General features: G+C 38.3%; 2 protein-coding genes across 3 annotated transcripts; one reads left to right on the top strand and one right to left on the bottom strand.

Annotated features, from left to right (window-relative positions):
• Positions 1 to 2266: 2266 nt before the first annotated feature.
• LOC138203791 (Fc receptor-like protein 5) lies at positions 2267 to 4912 on the bottom strand. Its single transcript, XM_069158787.1, has 6 exons — positions 4717 to 4912; positions 3857 to 4126; positions 3444 to 3722; positions 2948 to 3253; positions 2534 to 2637; positions 2267 to 2281 (listed from the first exon to the last, which is right to left on the bottom strand). The coding sequence occupies exons 1-6, from the start codon at positions 4910 to 4912 to the stop codon at positions 2267 to 2269; spliced, it is 1170 nt and encodes a 389-aa protein (XP_069014888.1).
• Positions 4913 to 5181: 269 nt separating this feature from the next.
• LOC138203833 (E3 SUMO-protein ligase ZBED1-like) lies at positions 5182 to 12422 on the top strand. Of its 2 annotated transcripts, XM_069158827.1 has the most exons (4): positions 5182 to 5326; positions 5896 to 5996; positions 8751 to 10585; positions 10685 to 12422. In XM_069158827.1, exons 3-4 carry the CDS (start codon positions 10127 to 10129, stop codon positions 11312 to 11314), a joined length of 1089 nt encoding a protein of 362 aa, XP_069014928.1. In that variant the 5' UTR covers positions 5182 to 5326; positions 5896 to 5996; positions 8751 to 10126; the 3' UTR covers positions 11315 to 12422. The 2 variants fall into 2 exon arrangements, with proteins under 2 accessions (XP_069014928.1, XP_069014927.1); XM_069158826.1 differs by having other exon boundaries at positions 8751 to 12422.
• Positions 12423 to 13668: the final 1246 nt, after the last annotated feature.

The raw sequence follows: 13668 nt of genomic DNA, 5'->3' as shown, positions 1-13668 counted from the left end.
ACAAGACCCAAAGTAAGAATAATAGTCGTCGTAAAAATGAGTATGAAAAAGTCTGTAAAAGATTTAAAAAAAAACATTAAGTGGTCTGAAGTCAAATGAATGAAAAAATACTGACAACTTACTGCAAGAAATGAAAACAACTTTATTGATGCTCCAAATTAAAAAAAATTTAACTCAAAAAATAATGTTTAATATACATTAAATACTTTATCATAACAGGATATGTGGTTTGTTAACAGATTGCACAAAAATTTAAAAGATGCTGACTTACAGTATAAAAGCTCAATTAACTGTCGCCTTTTGGAATAAATGCAGATCATGAACAACACGTACATCATAAACAGGAGATTAAAATCATGATACATTTCTTTCATGTATGTACACTGTAAATAATCTGCTCTTGAATTGTATGTACTTTTGATTTTGTCATCCATCCGTCGGTTCCGTTGATACAGATCTCTTTATTGATCTGGAGGAAAAGCAAAGAATGAAAGGATGCAGGGTTTTTCAACAATTAAAGGTGATTTATGAGAATTTACTTCCATTTGTAACACATTCATTATAGAAGTCAGCTTTGGCAAATCCTTAAAATATGTTTTGAGGTCATTCCATATCTCTGTTGGATTAAAGTCTGGGCTAATCAAATATTTATAATTTAGATGATAACGTGAATATATTCCAAGAAACTTTTACACATAAAGGCTCCACCCACCTCAAATTGCAACTTCATATATTACACAATTTTCATCTTCAGGGCTTTTGATTGATTCATAGATAGAAACATCACCTACAGAGTAAAATCAAGCCAAAGTTTGCTTAACAATTCATTTAAAATCAGATAAACACGTGGAAATGTTATGATTACAGTTTACAACATGTCAGAATAAAAGTAGACTTACCGTGGAGAAGAGCAGCGTATGTGTTGTGTTGAGCTTCATCCTGGTTGGTCATGTGGTCTGTAGCAGAGCTCCGACTTGTGCTCTGAGACCTGGTGGGCCAAAAACATTTAGTGAGTACAGTAGATTTAATAAGAAACACAGGATGTGATTCTGATGTGTTGAAAATGAGAAAAGTAAGCATGATACCGACCTGACAAAACATGAATCTGTGAAAAAGACAATTGCTGTTACATCATTTTTTTTTAAGTGCAAGGTACATGTATAGTAATCAGAATGTCTTTGAATATTTAGAGTGTAATCAATTTAATTATGAGAAGGAAAAGTTTGACTTACCCTTTGACTGTTTGTAGCGACAAAACAGCAGCAGAAGAATAATCAGTGAAATTCCACAAAGCAGCCCAACAATCAACAGAACATGGAACAGAGATGAAGAGCTTTCAGCTCTGGAAACGACTGTAATAAAAAGAAAAACATTTTTAATGCATGAGTATAGTATCGCCAGCAGAATCTACTAAAGGAATTTTCTAAATACTACTGTTGCAAATAATATTAAAATTAATATATTTATTTATTTATTTTGCAGGGACAATGCACACCAATCAACAGCAAAACTGTAAGTGAGCCAGAGTTAGCCAGAGAGGCTAATTTTCATCTGCTGTCCCGGCCAGATGTTTGAAGGCAGCCAAAAATTACAAAATGTTAAAAAACTGATTACTCACATTTTACCGCCATCCAACTCTGTGGTGATTCTTTTCCGGAGTATTGACACTTGTAGAAGCCTTCATCAGTCGTTGACACAGCAGAGATGTTAATCTGACCTCTGGGGTCATTTTGGATGATTGTGTCATTTTTATAAAAAATAACATTAGAAAGAACATTTTCTGTCCTCAACTTGCAGTCAAGAATAACAGATGATCCCTCAGTTGCAGGATGGACAGGGCTCACCAGGATCATATCATCATCACCTGTAAAACCATCAGACAATATGAACACTTATTTTGAGGTCAGCTTGTTTTGCCTATTGACATAAAAGCTTCAATACAAATCGCAATGAAGCCAAACTTTTGTGCAGAATTTGACAAATCACAACCAGCAAATGTCATTGTAGATGTTAATGTTGATGAAAAAGGTTGCACTGTACTAATTCATATGTGAACAGAGTACAGCTTTTAAGGAATGCTTATTGTTTAGAGGAATTTTGAGGCAACAATGCAGTAGCTAAGGAGCCAAGTTAAAACTAGATAACTATACAGCTACTGAAAGAAAAGGGTTTATGGTTTTTGATATGAAAACATCAGTTAATACTATTTTCCCATGTTCAATGCTGATGATGAAGAAAAGCTTTTCATTTCTAAGATAAACTTGAACTACTTAAACTGAATCTACAGGACACAGAATAATATTTACCATCTTGAAATTCCCAAACATGAAATGCAAATGTTGAAATAATTCATGAATAAAATGAAAAACTCACGCTGTCCTGTGATGTTGACTGCGTTGCTGAAGGCTGATCCAGACTCACACCAGTACACGGCAGTACCGAACAATATCTCATGAACATTACATGTTGATCCTTTCATTGTGCCCCAGAAAGAACAGTATGACAGTGAGCTGGTATCATTAAACCTCCTCACTCTCCACTCAGCAGAGTTTCCCTCACAGGTCAGTGAAACAGAGTCAGAGGTAAAGTGTTGTGCTCTGTCAGGATTCACTGTGAGAGACGCTGATGGATTAAAATCTGAAAAACAAAACCAGGATGGTGGGTCAAACCAAATGAAAATTATCATATTTAATATGAATATTTTTTTACCCCCTAAACAGAAATAAGTCGTTTTTGTGCCTAACCCTGACCAAACAGCGATTGTGTCACATCTAAACCAAACCATGATCCTCTCACACGGCACCTTGTGTGTCTGTATGAGATGTGAATGGCTTTGATAAAAAGTCATTATTTGATTCCTTGAGAAAGAGAAAGCGTTGCGTTTGCTGAAGGAAGACTAGAAAAGACCAACGTGAATGGAACACATCAAACAAAAATGCAAACTGACCTCCAGACCAGACAAATTTAGGATTGCTGTAAACAGTGTGATATTCTGGATCTCCTCTTCCAGCTCTGCACAAATATCCTGCTGTGTCTCTCTGTCCATGAACAATGTAGGAATCTTGTGCCGTCCCGTCGATGCTACCAGGCAGCAGCTCTTTGATGGAGGAACCAAACTTGTCTGAAATATCAGGAAGAGCTTTGTACCAGTAGAACCTCCATCCTGCAGACGGATGTTGAACCACACAGCTCAGAGTTACTGAGGCTCCAGGACTCAGCCATGATGGAGACACAGTGAGGACGGACAGGGGTCCTGTTGGAAAGATGAAGACATGTTACTGAGTATTGATGGCAGATTACAAGTAACATTTGTATCCTGTATAGTTGCAGTATTTCTTTATCTATAAATGTTTGATCTCAATATATAAATGTAAAGTTGTACGATATATCATACAGTTTTAAATAAATGAGGGTCATGACTGGTAAAATATGATGTGACTTACTTTCCAATATCATCAAACTGAAGGAATCACTCCACTCTGTTGAAGAATACGAGTCATCTCTGAGACGTCTCCTACAGTCGTAGTCTCCGCTGATGGATTCAGAAGCTCTGAATTTCCAGTATTTCTTGTTTTCATGGTGTACAACCGACCGGGCTCTTCTCCACTCATACACCCACTCAGTGGATTCACCTCCTGAGACTTCACATGTAAGAGTGATCATCTCACCACTGAATGTCGGGGACCAGTAGGGTTGTTGTCTTAAAACAGGCTTGTTGGGAACTGTTTCCACCACATATACACAGTTGGGACACAAACAAAAACATGAAATCAACAGAGAAAGTTCCATATTGCAGGTTTCATTTTTAATTCAAATGGTAATCACAAATGTATTCAAACAAAATGACTGAACTCACAGGTTATGTGAATGGTGACTTCATTACTTCTATAAGTGTTGAAATTTGGGTTTCCTCTTACTCCTCTGCAACGGTAGATGCCTCCTTGTGATACACTGATAACTTTGTTCTGTCCATCATTTGTTGAGAGATGAACTTCACTGGTGTCTGAGGTTCGTCTGAACCACTTGTATTTCCAGCCATCAGATCTCTCCACAGAACAAGTCAGTCTCACAGTGTCTCCCACTGATATGGTTGTTGTGCCTGGTGTCAGTGTTGGCTTTGGTCTTCCTATTATTGGGGGAAAAAAACAGAATAAAAATAGATTATTACAGTTGATGGGTTGAAAAAAATAACAAAATTGTATGTTTTCATATTACGGCTGCAACCTTCCACTTGTCGTAAAATTCCTTTCTAAATTCTACATTTTCAAATTTGACAAAAGAAATTGCACTTACACTTTATTAATTAATAGTTATTTTCACTGCAGAGAAAAGATGTTTTAAACCACCGTTGATTTGTGTCCATTTCAACATGGTGTCAAAGCTAAAGTAATTATTGACTAAGTAACTATTAACTAAAAGATTATTGGCCTTTGCAGAGGTCTTCACTCTCAGATTACTCTTCTTGTTACTTCTGCAAAAGATGATATTTTACACCAAAACACACATGTAGTGATTCTGGATTACAATCTTTGAGCTTTCTAGCAACTTCTGAGAGAAAAGTATCAGGAACAGTAAAGTGTTTCAATTAAAGTTTCACCGTATTTAAAAGATGCTTACACAACAAGATTAATTAAATGTACACAGTATTACATATACTTTGAATAGGATCATAAATTCCTGCTGTCATGTCATAGTGATAAAACACTGAGGACTTACCTGATACAGTTAAAGATAGGACATTACTGCACTTTGGATCATGTGAGCTCTTGTTACGACCACAGCACTGATAGTTACCACTGTCGTAAGTTGAACTAATTGGAAGTGGGTACGTTTTATGTGAGTTGTAGGGAATAAATTCCTTGTCATCCTTTTTGATTTTGTATTCCCAGTCAGTGACTTCTCCTTCCTTCATGTCACATATGAACGTAACAGACTCGTAGGTAAAAAAAGTGGACCAGTCAGGGTCAGAGGTCAACACAGCATCTAGAACCCAACACAAACATATGCAGTATAAAACACTACACAGTTAGCAACGGAAAACACTTTTACACACTCTGTGTAACCCACGTTAGTTTTACCAGCAACTAAAGGGTTAACTCAAACATGCAGTACCGACGTGCGCTCTCGTGCACGTCGGGAGATCAAAACCGTCTCCCGGGAGACGACCCTTTATGTCTCCAAGGAAACAGCAGCGTCATGATCTACACCAGGAAGAATCTCATTTGGTTGATTTCTGCTCGATGCTTCTGAGGATGTTTATTTATTTGATCGTTAACCAGACCGACTCCGAAGGAAGAAGTTTCTTTAAGTCTGAGAAGAATCTCCGGTGAGTGACGGATGCGTTGCTAACAGTTATCCGTTGGTGTAGAGCTACAAAGGAGGACAGTTGTAACAGTTGTTAGTTGGGCTAAAGATACCGATCAGGAGAGAAGAGAACAATAACCAGTAGGAGATAAATATTAATTTGTTGATGGATATTATTTTTACGTGGTCGATATCTGTGATTGTGGAGCTGCATGTACGTGACGGGGCTATCTAAGCGCTAGCTAAGCGCTGAGGGGTTAATGCGTCGGGAGCTGTTGAACCGAGCGGGAACGATGACGTCATGTTCTTGTTTTTAGCGCCAGAAGTAAACGGTCAGATTGAGAACAGCTGTTGAGTGTGTTGCTTAGTAACGGTGGACGTTTAAATAATGTCTGTTAGGTATAAGTGACAGATGTCACTGAGACATGAGTACATGTGTGTGTGAAATATGTTGCTATGTTAATATTGACCATAGTGAATATTTTATATATATATGTGTGTAATACTATTTTACTGGTCATTTACTGTTCCACCAACAATAGAGTTTATAAATTACAGTACTGACATCATATTCAATTCTGCTGTATGCAGATTGTTTTTTCTGGATGGATCTGTGATGGAGACAGCGATCCCCAGAAACCTCCACAGAGCGCTGGAGCTGAGTGACCCTGTGACCCCTGATCATCTTCGCTGTGAGTGAAGCTGCATTTGGTCTTCTTGGGTTCTCCTGCCGGAGCACCGACGAGCAAAAGATTGAGATCAGAGTTAGTCTGAGAGCCTCCAGACGTACACTACCGGGTAGTAGACTGAAAGACAAGAGACTGAAACTGACTGACTGTGAGAGAAATACTGGTATTGAGGTTATTATTTGAATTTGTTAGTTTTCTTTTATGTTGTTCTCTTGATTTTCTGTGTGTGTTAATAACTATAATAAATTGCAGTTCAGTTCCTTGTTTTAAACTGCAAACATTTGCCATGTTTCATTCACTCTCAGAGCGACCTAAAGACAGTCCTAAACTTAACACAGGAAATCTACTGTGTTACATAGACTACATATGCAAGGCACAATCAGTGTAGATACATACAATGAAAAAGACAGATGACCAAAAAGAAAGCAGAAAGAGGAAGTACTGAAGCGATTAATAGTTAATGAATAAATAAAAAGAAATAAAAGAAAGAGAAAAGTGGAAACTGTATAATTACCTTCAGCGTGTCCATTGAAGGGGAATGTACAGAGCACTGCAAGACAGGTCAAAACTTCAGATATTATCAAACTAAAGCAAATGACCAAATATTGAATTAACAAGTAACATTTGGAGTTTTACCAATTTTAGTTAACATGTAAACATAAATATATTAAATTAATCAAATCTTTGAGATGCATTAAAACAGTCCTCTACTCTCATCTGACCAAAGTTATTAATAAAATGGTGAATCTGTTCTCTTTTCTATTCACATATTTAGAAAAAGGAACAAGTGACTGATAGCCTGTTGCTCTCACTGAAACCTTTTCATCAATCCGTACGATTTAAACAGAAAAAGTCGGTGATGTACTCACAGAATAATCCCAGCTCACAGAGCAAAGTGTGCCCCATCCTCACATCCAGTCCAGATACTTCTGAGAAATTCTCTGTCCTTAGAGTGAAGCTGTAGCATTACAGAAACCCAGAATTGTTCGGAAACAGAAGTTACATTTCATATATTTTGGGTGACTTTCTTTTTTTTTTTTTTTTTTTCCAAACTTCTTCAGCTTGTTTCTGCTTCCTTCCTTTTTCACACACCTAAAACAACTGAACAGAGTTTGACCACAGCCTGCTATGACTTCCTCTCACAGCACTGGTGAAACATATTCGACACATTCTCACGCAAATGTTTGTGCCTGTTCTCTGATAAAGCAATAGACTGAAAACTACAACCTACAAGTCGTTTTCCAACATTTATAAAACATAAGACAACTGAAGACAAGCAGAGTGAACATAACAATGTCAACAAGTCATCTCCTGCCAAGAGAACCTACGTTGAACTGTCGTCTTATCAGCTTTTCATTCCCATGTAAAGCACTTTGAATTTCACTAACCTGTATGAAACATAAGTGCAGGAAATTTAAACAACTGGGGAAATTCAAAATATAATTTTAATGATTTTTTTTTTAATGCATTTTAAACTCAGGAATAACTCTTCAAAGGACATAAAGTTCATGTGTTTGAGCTTTAGTCAGGCCTTGCTTACATTTTTGTTGTCTTTGCTTCCTCCTGGTCTGCTTCTTATGTTTGGTGGGAGCATCAGCACCTTTATAGAGCCCATTAAAGCATTAAGGTAAATACTTTTGAAAATGCAAGGACAGATTCAAAGGTTTATGTTTTGGTCCTTTATGTCCCAACTGCTGCTGACAGTGACACTCACTGAGAATAAGACATTTCAGTTTCCAGCCATTATATGATCATCTGGTAGGCTACTGCTGGCTTGCAAAGGGTCAGTGACTTTTGATGCTACTGTAAAGGTAGCAGCATAAATTCATTAAAGGTTTGAAATATGCTGTTCAATAAATACATTGCCACCGAGAATGAGTAAAGTACACTAATAACAGAGGTGTCACACTCACTGACACACTCACTGGTAATCGTGCACTTTCTGATCCAACAGTGAAACTTTCATCTGAAAATATGTTCATTCTGAGTTGAGCTTCACTAAAGTGTTCCATTACCCGAACACAGAATCTTTTTACGTCTCCACCTGATGGCAAAATTGTGGTTTTGATCTTGGTCATGACTTCACCAACAGGAAGTGATTGAGCTTGAGCAAAGCGGAAATCGTGACATTAATAGAAATGAGGGTGAAGAGAGTATGAATAATAATCCTAAAAATAAGAATTAAAATAACAATAAAAAAGAATATAAATAAAAACAAACATGAGCATGAAAAAATTGTATGAAAAAAAATCTGTAAAAGATTTATAAAAAAAATAAAAGATTAAAAGGTCTGAAGTCTAACAAATAAATGAAAAAAAAAATACTGACACCTTAGTACAAAAAAAAAACACTGACGATTTTTTAAACTACAAAAAATTATGTTTAATGTACATAAAATGCTTTATCATAACAGGATAAGCGTTGCTGCAGGACTTCCTCTCCTGTGAACACAGAGATGATTCTTGTAACCACTTTTGTGCTACGATGAAAATAAGAAGCCGCAGGAACATCTGAGTTAAGGTTTCCACAAATACAAAGAATATCAGTGTATTATAGCTTTTATTAATCCACTGATGTAAACTGTTAATGCATATAGAAAAAATGTCAAATCAACAGAATTACAACCCATGACATGATCTTATCTGTCCTTCAGAAACTTATTAGAGAATAACAACTACAGGTGATTGCAGACTTTGCTGACCTTGTTTTTTTCTTGCCTTTGCTTTTATTGTGGCGGGTGACCCGTGGATACATCAGACTCCTCTGAAACAGAAGCCAGATGTCAGGATCCATTCATCCAGCAGACAAGATACACTGTACAGATGTTGGATGAATGAACTGAAGAAATGTGGGACGCTCTTGTCTCACTACATTACTAGATATTGAAATAAACATAAAAATACACAGAAATGAATTGATGTCCCCACACTGACTCTTTATGTTATGAGGTGCGGCAGGATCGGACCCAAATGCAGACACAAAAACGAGTTCAGGTACAGAACAGACTTTATTTTCTGGTGGAGGATGAGTCCGAGGCAGGCTGGCAAGCTGGATAGTAGTGATGTTACGAGGTGTGCCGACGCTTCGAAGCGTGTGTCGAGTAACGGAGGGGGCGTTTCCTCGAAGCGTGTGTCGAGGTTTGCTTCATTTAGAGGAGGAGCCAAAAATGATGACGTCCGAAGCCTCGCTGCCCGGCTGTACCACGTGACTGCTTCGGGAAGTGGTTCAGGTGTTGCCGGGAGGTTTGACGGCAATATAAACCCCTCAGGCTCCTTTCAAAATGTGGGTTGTTGGTGGAGAGTTGCGGTCAGTTGAGAGTTTGGATAGTTTGGAGAATTTAGAGAGAGAGATAGTTTGGAGATTTAGGAGAGAGAGAGAGAGAGAGAGAGAGAGAGAGATAGTTTGGATAGCGTTTATATAGTTGGGAGAGTTTAGAGAGAGAGAGATAGTTTGGAGAAGTTAGAGAGAGAGATAGTTTGGAGATTTAGGAAAGTGAGGAGAGAAGGATAGGTGATAAGATGGAGCCAGCTAGGAAGAGGATGATTTCCCCTGTGTGGGAACACTTTGATTTAATAACTCCTAATAAGGTAAGCTAAATCTAACTCTATTTCAGACACATTAGGTTTGCTTATCAAGAACTGTATTTTTCACAGTTTCTTATTTTATTCAAAGGTGAGGTGTTTATTGTGCTCCAAGGAGTTGGGGTACAATAATAACACCTCATCCATGCTGAGGCGTTACCGTGCCTTGCATGAGAATAAGGAGGAAACTGGAGCTTCACCCAGCCAAGGTAAGTCATTACAATATTTCAAATACACCATCACAATTTATCCCTGTTCACTTTTGTTTATTGTGCAAATAAAGACAGGTAACAGACACTGTATTTATTCTCTTTTAACCAACCACCAGAAAAGAAGAGCTGGATGAAGCCCTCGTCTCCATGATAGTGAAGGACACACAGCCCTTCAGTATTGTGGATGATGTTGGATTCAGGGCATTTGTGTCCAAACTGGATCCTAATTATGTCCTCCCTACAAGGCAGGTATGTATGGGTGCATGCATGAAACAGATGAGTACTTTATTGTGTCTCACAGTTCAGCACTATATATTTTTTCCTTGAGGCTCTGAAGGCCATGGTGGAGGCCAAGTATGAGTCAGCTAAGGAGAAGGCTAAGGCTAAAGTGGAAAAGGTGGCTGCTGTTAGCCTTACTTCGGACATGTGGACATCCATCAATATGGATGCCTACCTGGCTGTAACATGCCATTTTGTGGGTGAGAAAACCACACTCAGTTCAGTGCTGTTAGGAGTGCAGGCATTCCCCCAATCACACACTGCTGAAAATATAGCTCGTGTGAAAGCCTCCCTGATGGAGGAATGGGGAATCGCTAATAAGGTGACATGTATGGTCACTGATGGTGCTCCCAATATGGTTGCCTGTGTGAGAGAGCTGAAGCTTCGGCACCATACTTGCATTGCACACACACTGAATCTGATCGTGAAGAAGGCACTTGACCAGCAGCCTGTGCTCTCTGGCATCCGGGCCAAAGCACGGAAGCTGGTTGGCTTCTTTAGAAGCAGCACCACTGCTAAGGTATGCTCTTTCCCTTTATTTCAATTTCTAATAACGCTAATAGTTTGTCTGTGTTCCTACTGCAGTGATTTAATGGCCTACTCATCTGTATCTTTAAAGGAGAAGCTTACACAAGTGCAACTTCATCTGGGGATGGCAAACATGAAGCTCATGCAAGAAGTGGAGACCAGATGGAACAGCACATATTTGATGCTGCAACGTTTGGTGGAGCAAAGGGAGCCAGTAGGAGCAGCGTTAGCTGGGTTACAACATGACATCCCCTTCCTAACATCAGAAGAGTTCAACATTGTTGGAGGGTGCCTTTCTTTGCTGTCTCCCTTCTATGATGCCACTGTAGAGCTGTCGGCAGAGGAAAATGTGTCTGCCTCCAAAGTTGTCCCCCTCGTGAAGATGCTGGAGCACACCCTTCAGGAGGAAATAACAAAGCCGGCACCTGCAGCAGCGTTGGAAATGGGAGACCATCTCATCAGGCAACTCCGGGAGAAGCTGTACACTTTGCAGTCGATGAGCATCGTGTCTCTTGCTACCCTCCTGGACCCCCGATTTAAAGCAATAGGATTTTTCAGCCAAACAAAAGCCACCGAAGCAATCAAACGACTGACCTCCAAGTGTGCCACCATTATACGGTCAACACAAAGCAGAGAGGAAATCCCCCAGGCTTCCACCTCTCATGATGTCATGATATTTCATTCAATTTGGAATAAGAGATGTTTTTTCCAAAGATTTTGAGTTTAATAAAAGAGTATGTGACAAATTGATGATCATCTGCATCTATTAAAAAGATTGACTGCACCATTTCAGGTGATTTCAGGATGTTTCCATTGATTCATATCCTCAGTTAAACAAAGACAAAATACCATTATACCAAATAAATATCAGCTTTGTTTGTTCCCCTTATTTTTGGTTCATTTGTTGAAAGCGTAAAGACGTGGATAACAGATGAGCAAAGACAGGGAATCTTAAACATTTTAAAATATTGATTGGAACAATAATATTTCCGGACTCTTTCTGTCGAGTCGAAGTGGAGTCAATGGAAAATCAGGTCTAACTTTTCATTTTTTGTGCACGTGGTCGAGTTGTTTGTTGGTTGTTCAACTTATTTAAAAGCAACAGCAACACAAACAACAACAAAAACACTCAACATGTTTGGGAGTACAAATAACTGCTGTTGATAATAAATAAGATGTTGAGATACTTCCAGAAGTGGCTCCAGTATGTTCCGGGTTGAGCTGCGTTGTCGCCGCGGGTGTTTTTGTTGATGTCAACATTATGTTTTGTTTGAGCAGAGGAGAGAAACCACACGTTGTTTACACAAATATTCCTGGTTATGTTTATCTCGACTGATATTTCCGTTTCAAGAAGTGGATAGGGGGATGTCGGATTTCTAACTTTCACTGTGGCAGGAAATGACGTTTAACGCCAGACGGACAACCCGTGACGTCAACCGACGCAGCCGCGAGAGTGCGTGTTGGACGTAAAAGCGAATTTCGGATTTCTTTATGAAGACATCAAAACAAGCAAAACGTTGAGGAACAGAATGAAGAACACACTGATGGACGAAGTGTGTCAGGAGAGGAGATCTGGGAGACCAACATGTTAACAGGGTTAGACAGGGATCCGGACACTTTAGCTGTGGTCTCTTTTGTTTGTTGGTATTTAGTCTTGTTTGCGAGTTTATTCTGGGTCAGAATCTGTGGAGGCTATGATTTTGTAAAGCCAACCTGAGACACTGTATGTTACAGTATATTGTGCAAAATAAATATACGTTAATTTACATGCAATTCCCAAATTTGCAGCAGAAACTGTACAACACAAAATATGATATAAAACAAGTCAGTGACGGACTACTTTTGAAAATTGTTGTGCCTCTTTGTTTTGTATAAGAAGACATGGAGAAGGTGGGGGGGGGGACATGTTTTCTATTTCATGATCTGTAAGAGTGAAAACCTAAGAGTAACACAATTCAGTGTTTAGGCATATCGCTGAGATGGAAATATACTGGGAACAAATCACACTGAGCATACAAGAGCAGAGACACGTTGTACATAAATAAGACAAATACCCAGAACTCTTCCAAGACTTGGATGTGCAAAGGATTTGATAGTTTGCACCTCTGGTGACATCTAGTGGTATAAAGTAGCTCACCAAGGTAACTTATTACTGGAACACTGGAAGCATCACCTCTTCTAAGATGATCAGGTGAATCCTCCAAAAAGGTAAGTTTTGAAAAGTGATGCAGAACAAAACCTTTCTGAAATACTTTATATATTTCATTCAATTTGAAATGAGAGATGTTTCTTTTTTTTCTAAAGTCGGTGATGTACTCACAGAATAATCCCAGCTCACAGAGCAAAGTGTGCCCCATCCTCACATCCAGTCCAGATACTTCTGAGAAATTCTTTGTCCTTAGAGTGAAGCTGCAGCATTACAGAAACCCAGAAACGTTTGGAAACAGAAGTTATATTTCATCTATTGTAGGTGATGTTGTTGTTTTCTTTCAACTTGTTTCCTTTTTCACAGAACTAACAACTGAACAGGGTTTGACCACCGTCTGCTTTGACTTCCTCTCCCAGCAATGATAAAACATATTTGACAGATTCTCATGTAATGGTTTGTGCCTGGTCTCCCTGAAGACAAGCAGCATGAACATAACAATATCAAAGGTCATCTATTGACAAGAGACCTCCAACATCAGAACATTTCAAAAATCAGCAAAAACAAAACCCAAAGTAAAAATAATAGTCATCGTAAAAATAAGTATGAAAAAGTCTGTAAAAGATAAAAAAAAAAAAAAGAGATTAAAAGGTCTGAAGACAAATGAATGAAAAAAATACTGACAACTTACTGCAAGAAAAGAAAAAAACTTTATAGATACTCCAAAAAAAAAAAAAATTTAAATTCAAAAAATAAAGGTTAATATACATAAAATACGTTATCATAACAGGATAAGCTGTTTGTTAACAGATTGCGCAAAAATGAAAAAGATGCTGACTTACAGTATAAAAGCTCAATTAACTGTTGCCTTTTGGAATAAATGCAGATCATGAACAACACGTACATCATAAACAGGAGATTAAAATCAT

Source organism: Embiotoca jacksoni, unplaced genomic scaffold (genome assembly GCF_022577435.1).
Source record: "Embiotoca jacksoni isolate LCO1_2020_lvr unplaced genomic scaffold, fEmbJac1.0.p SCAF_24, whole genome shotgun sequence".
Lineage (NCBI taxonomy): Eukaryota > Metazoa > Chordata > Actinopteri > Embiotocidae > Embiotoca > Embiotoca jacksoni.
This window is presented reverse-complemented; position numbering and strand designations above follow the sequence as displayed.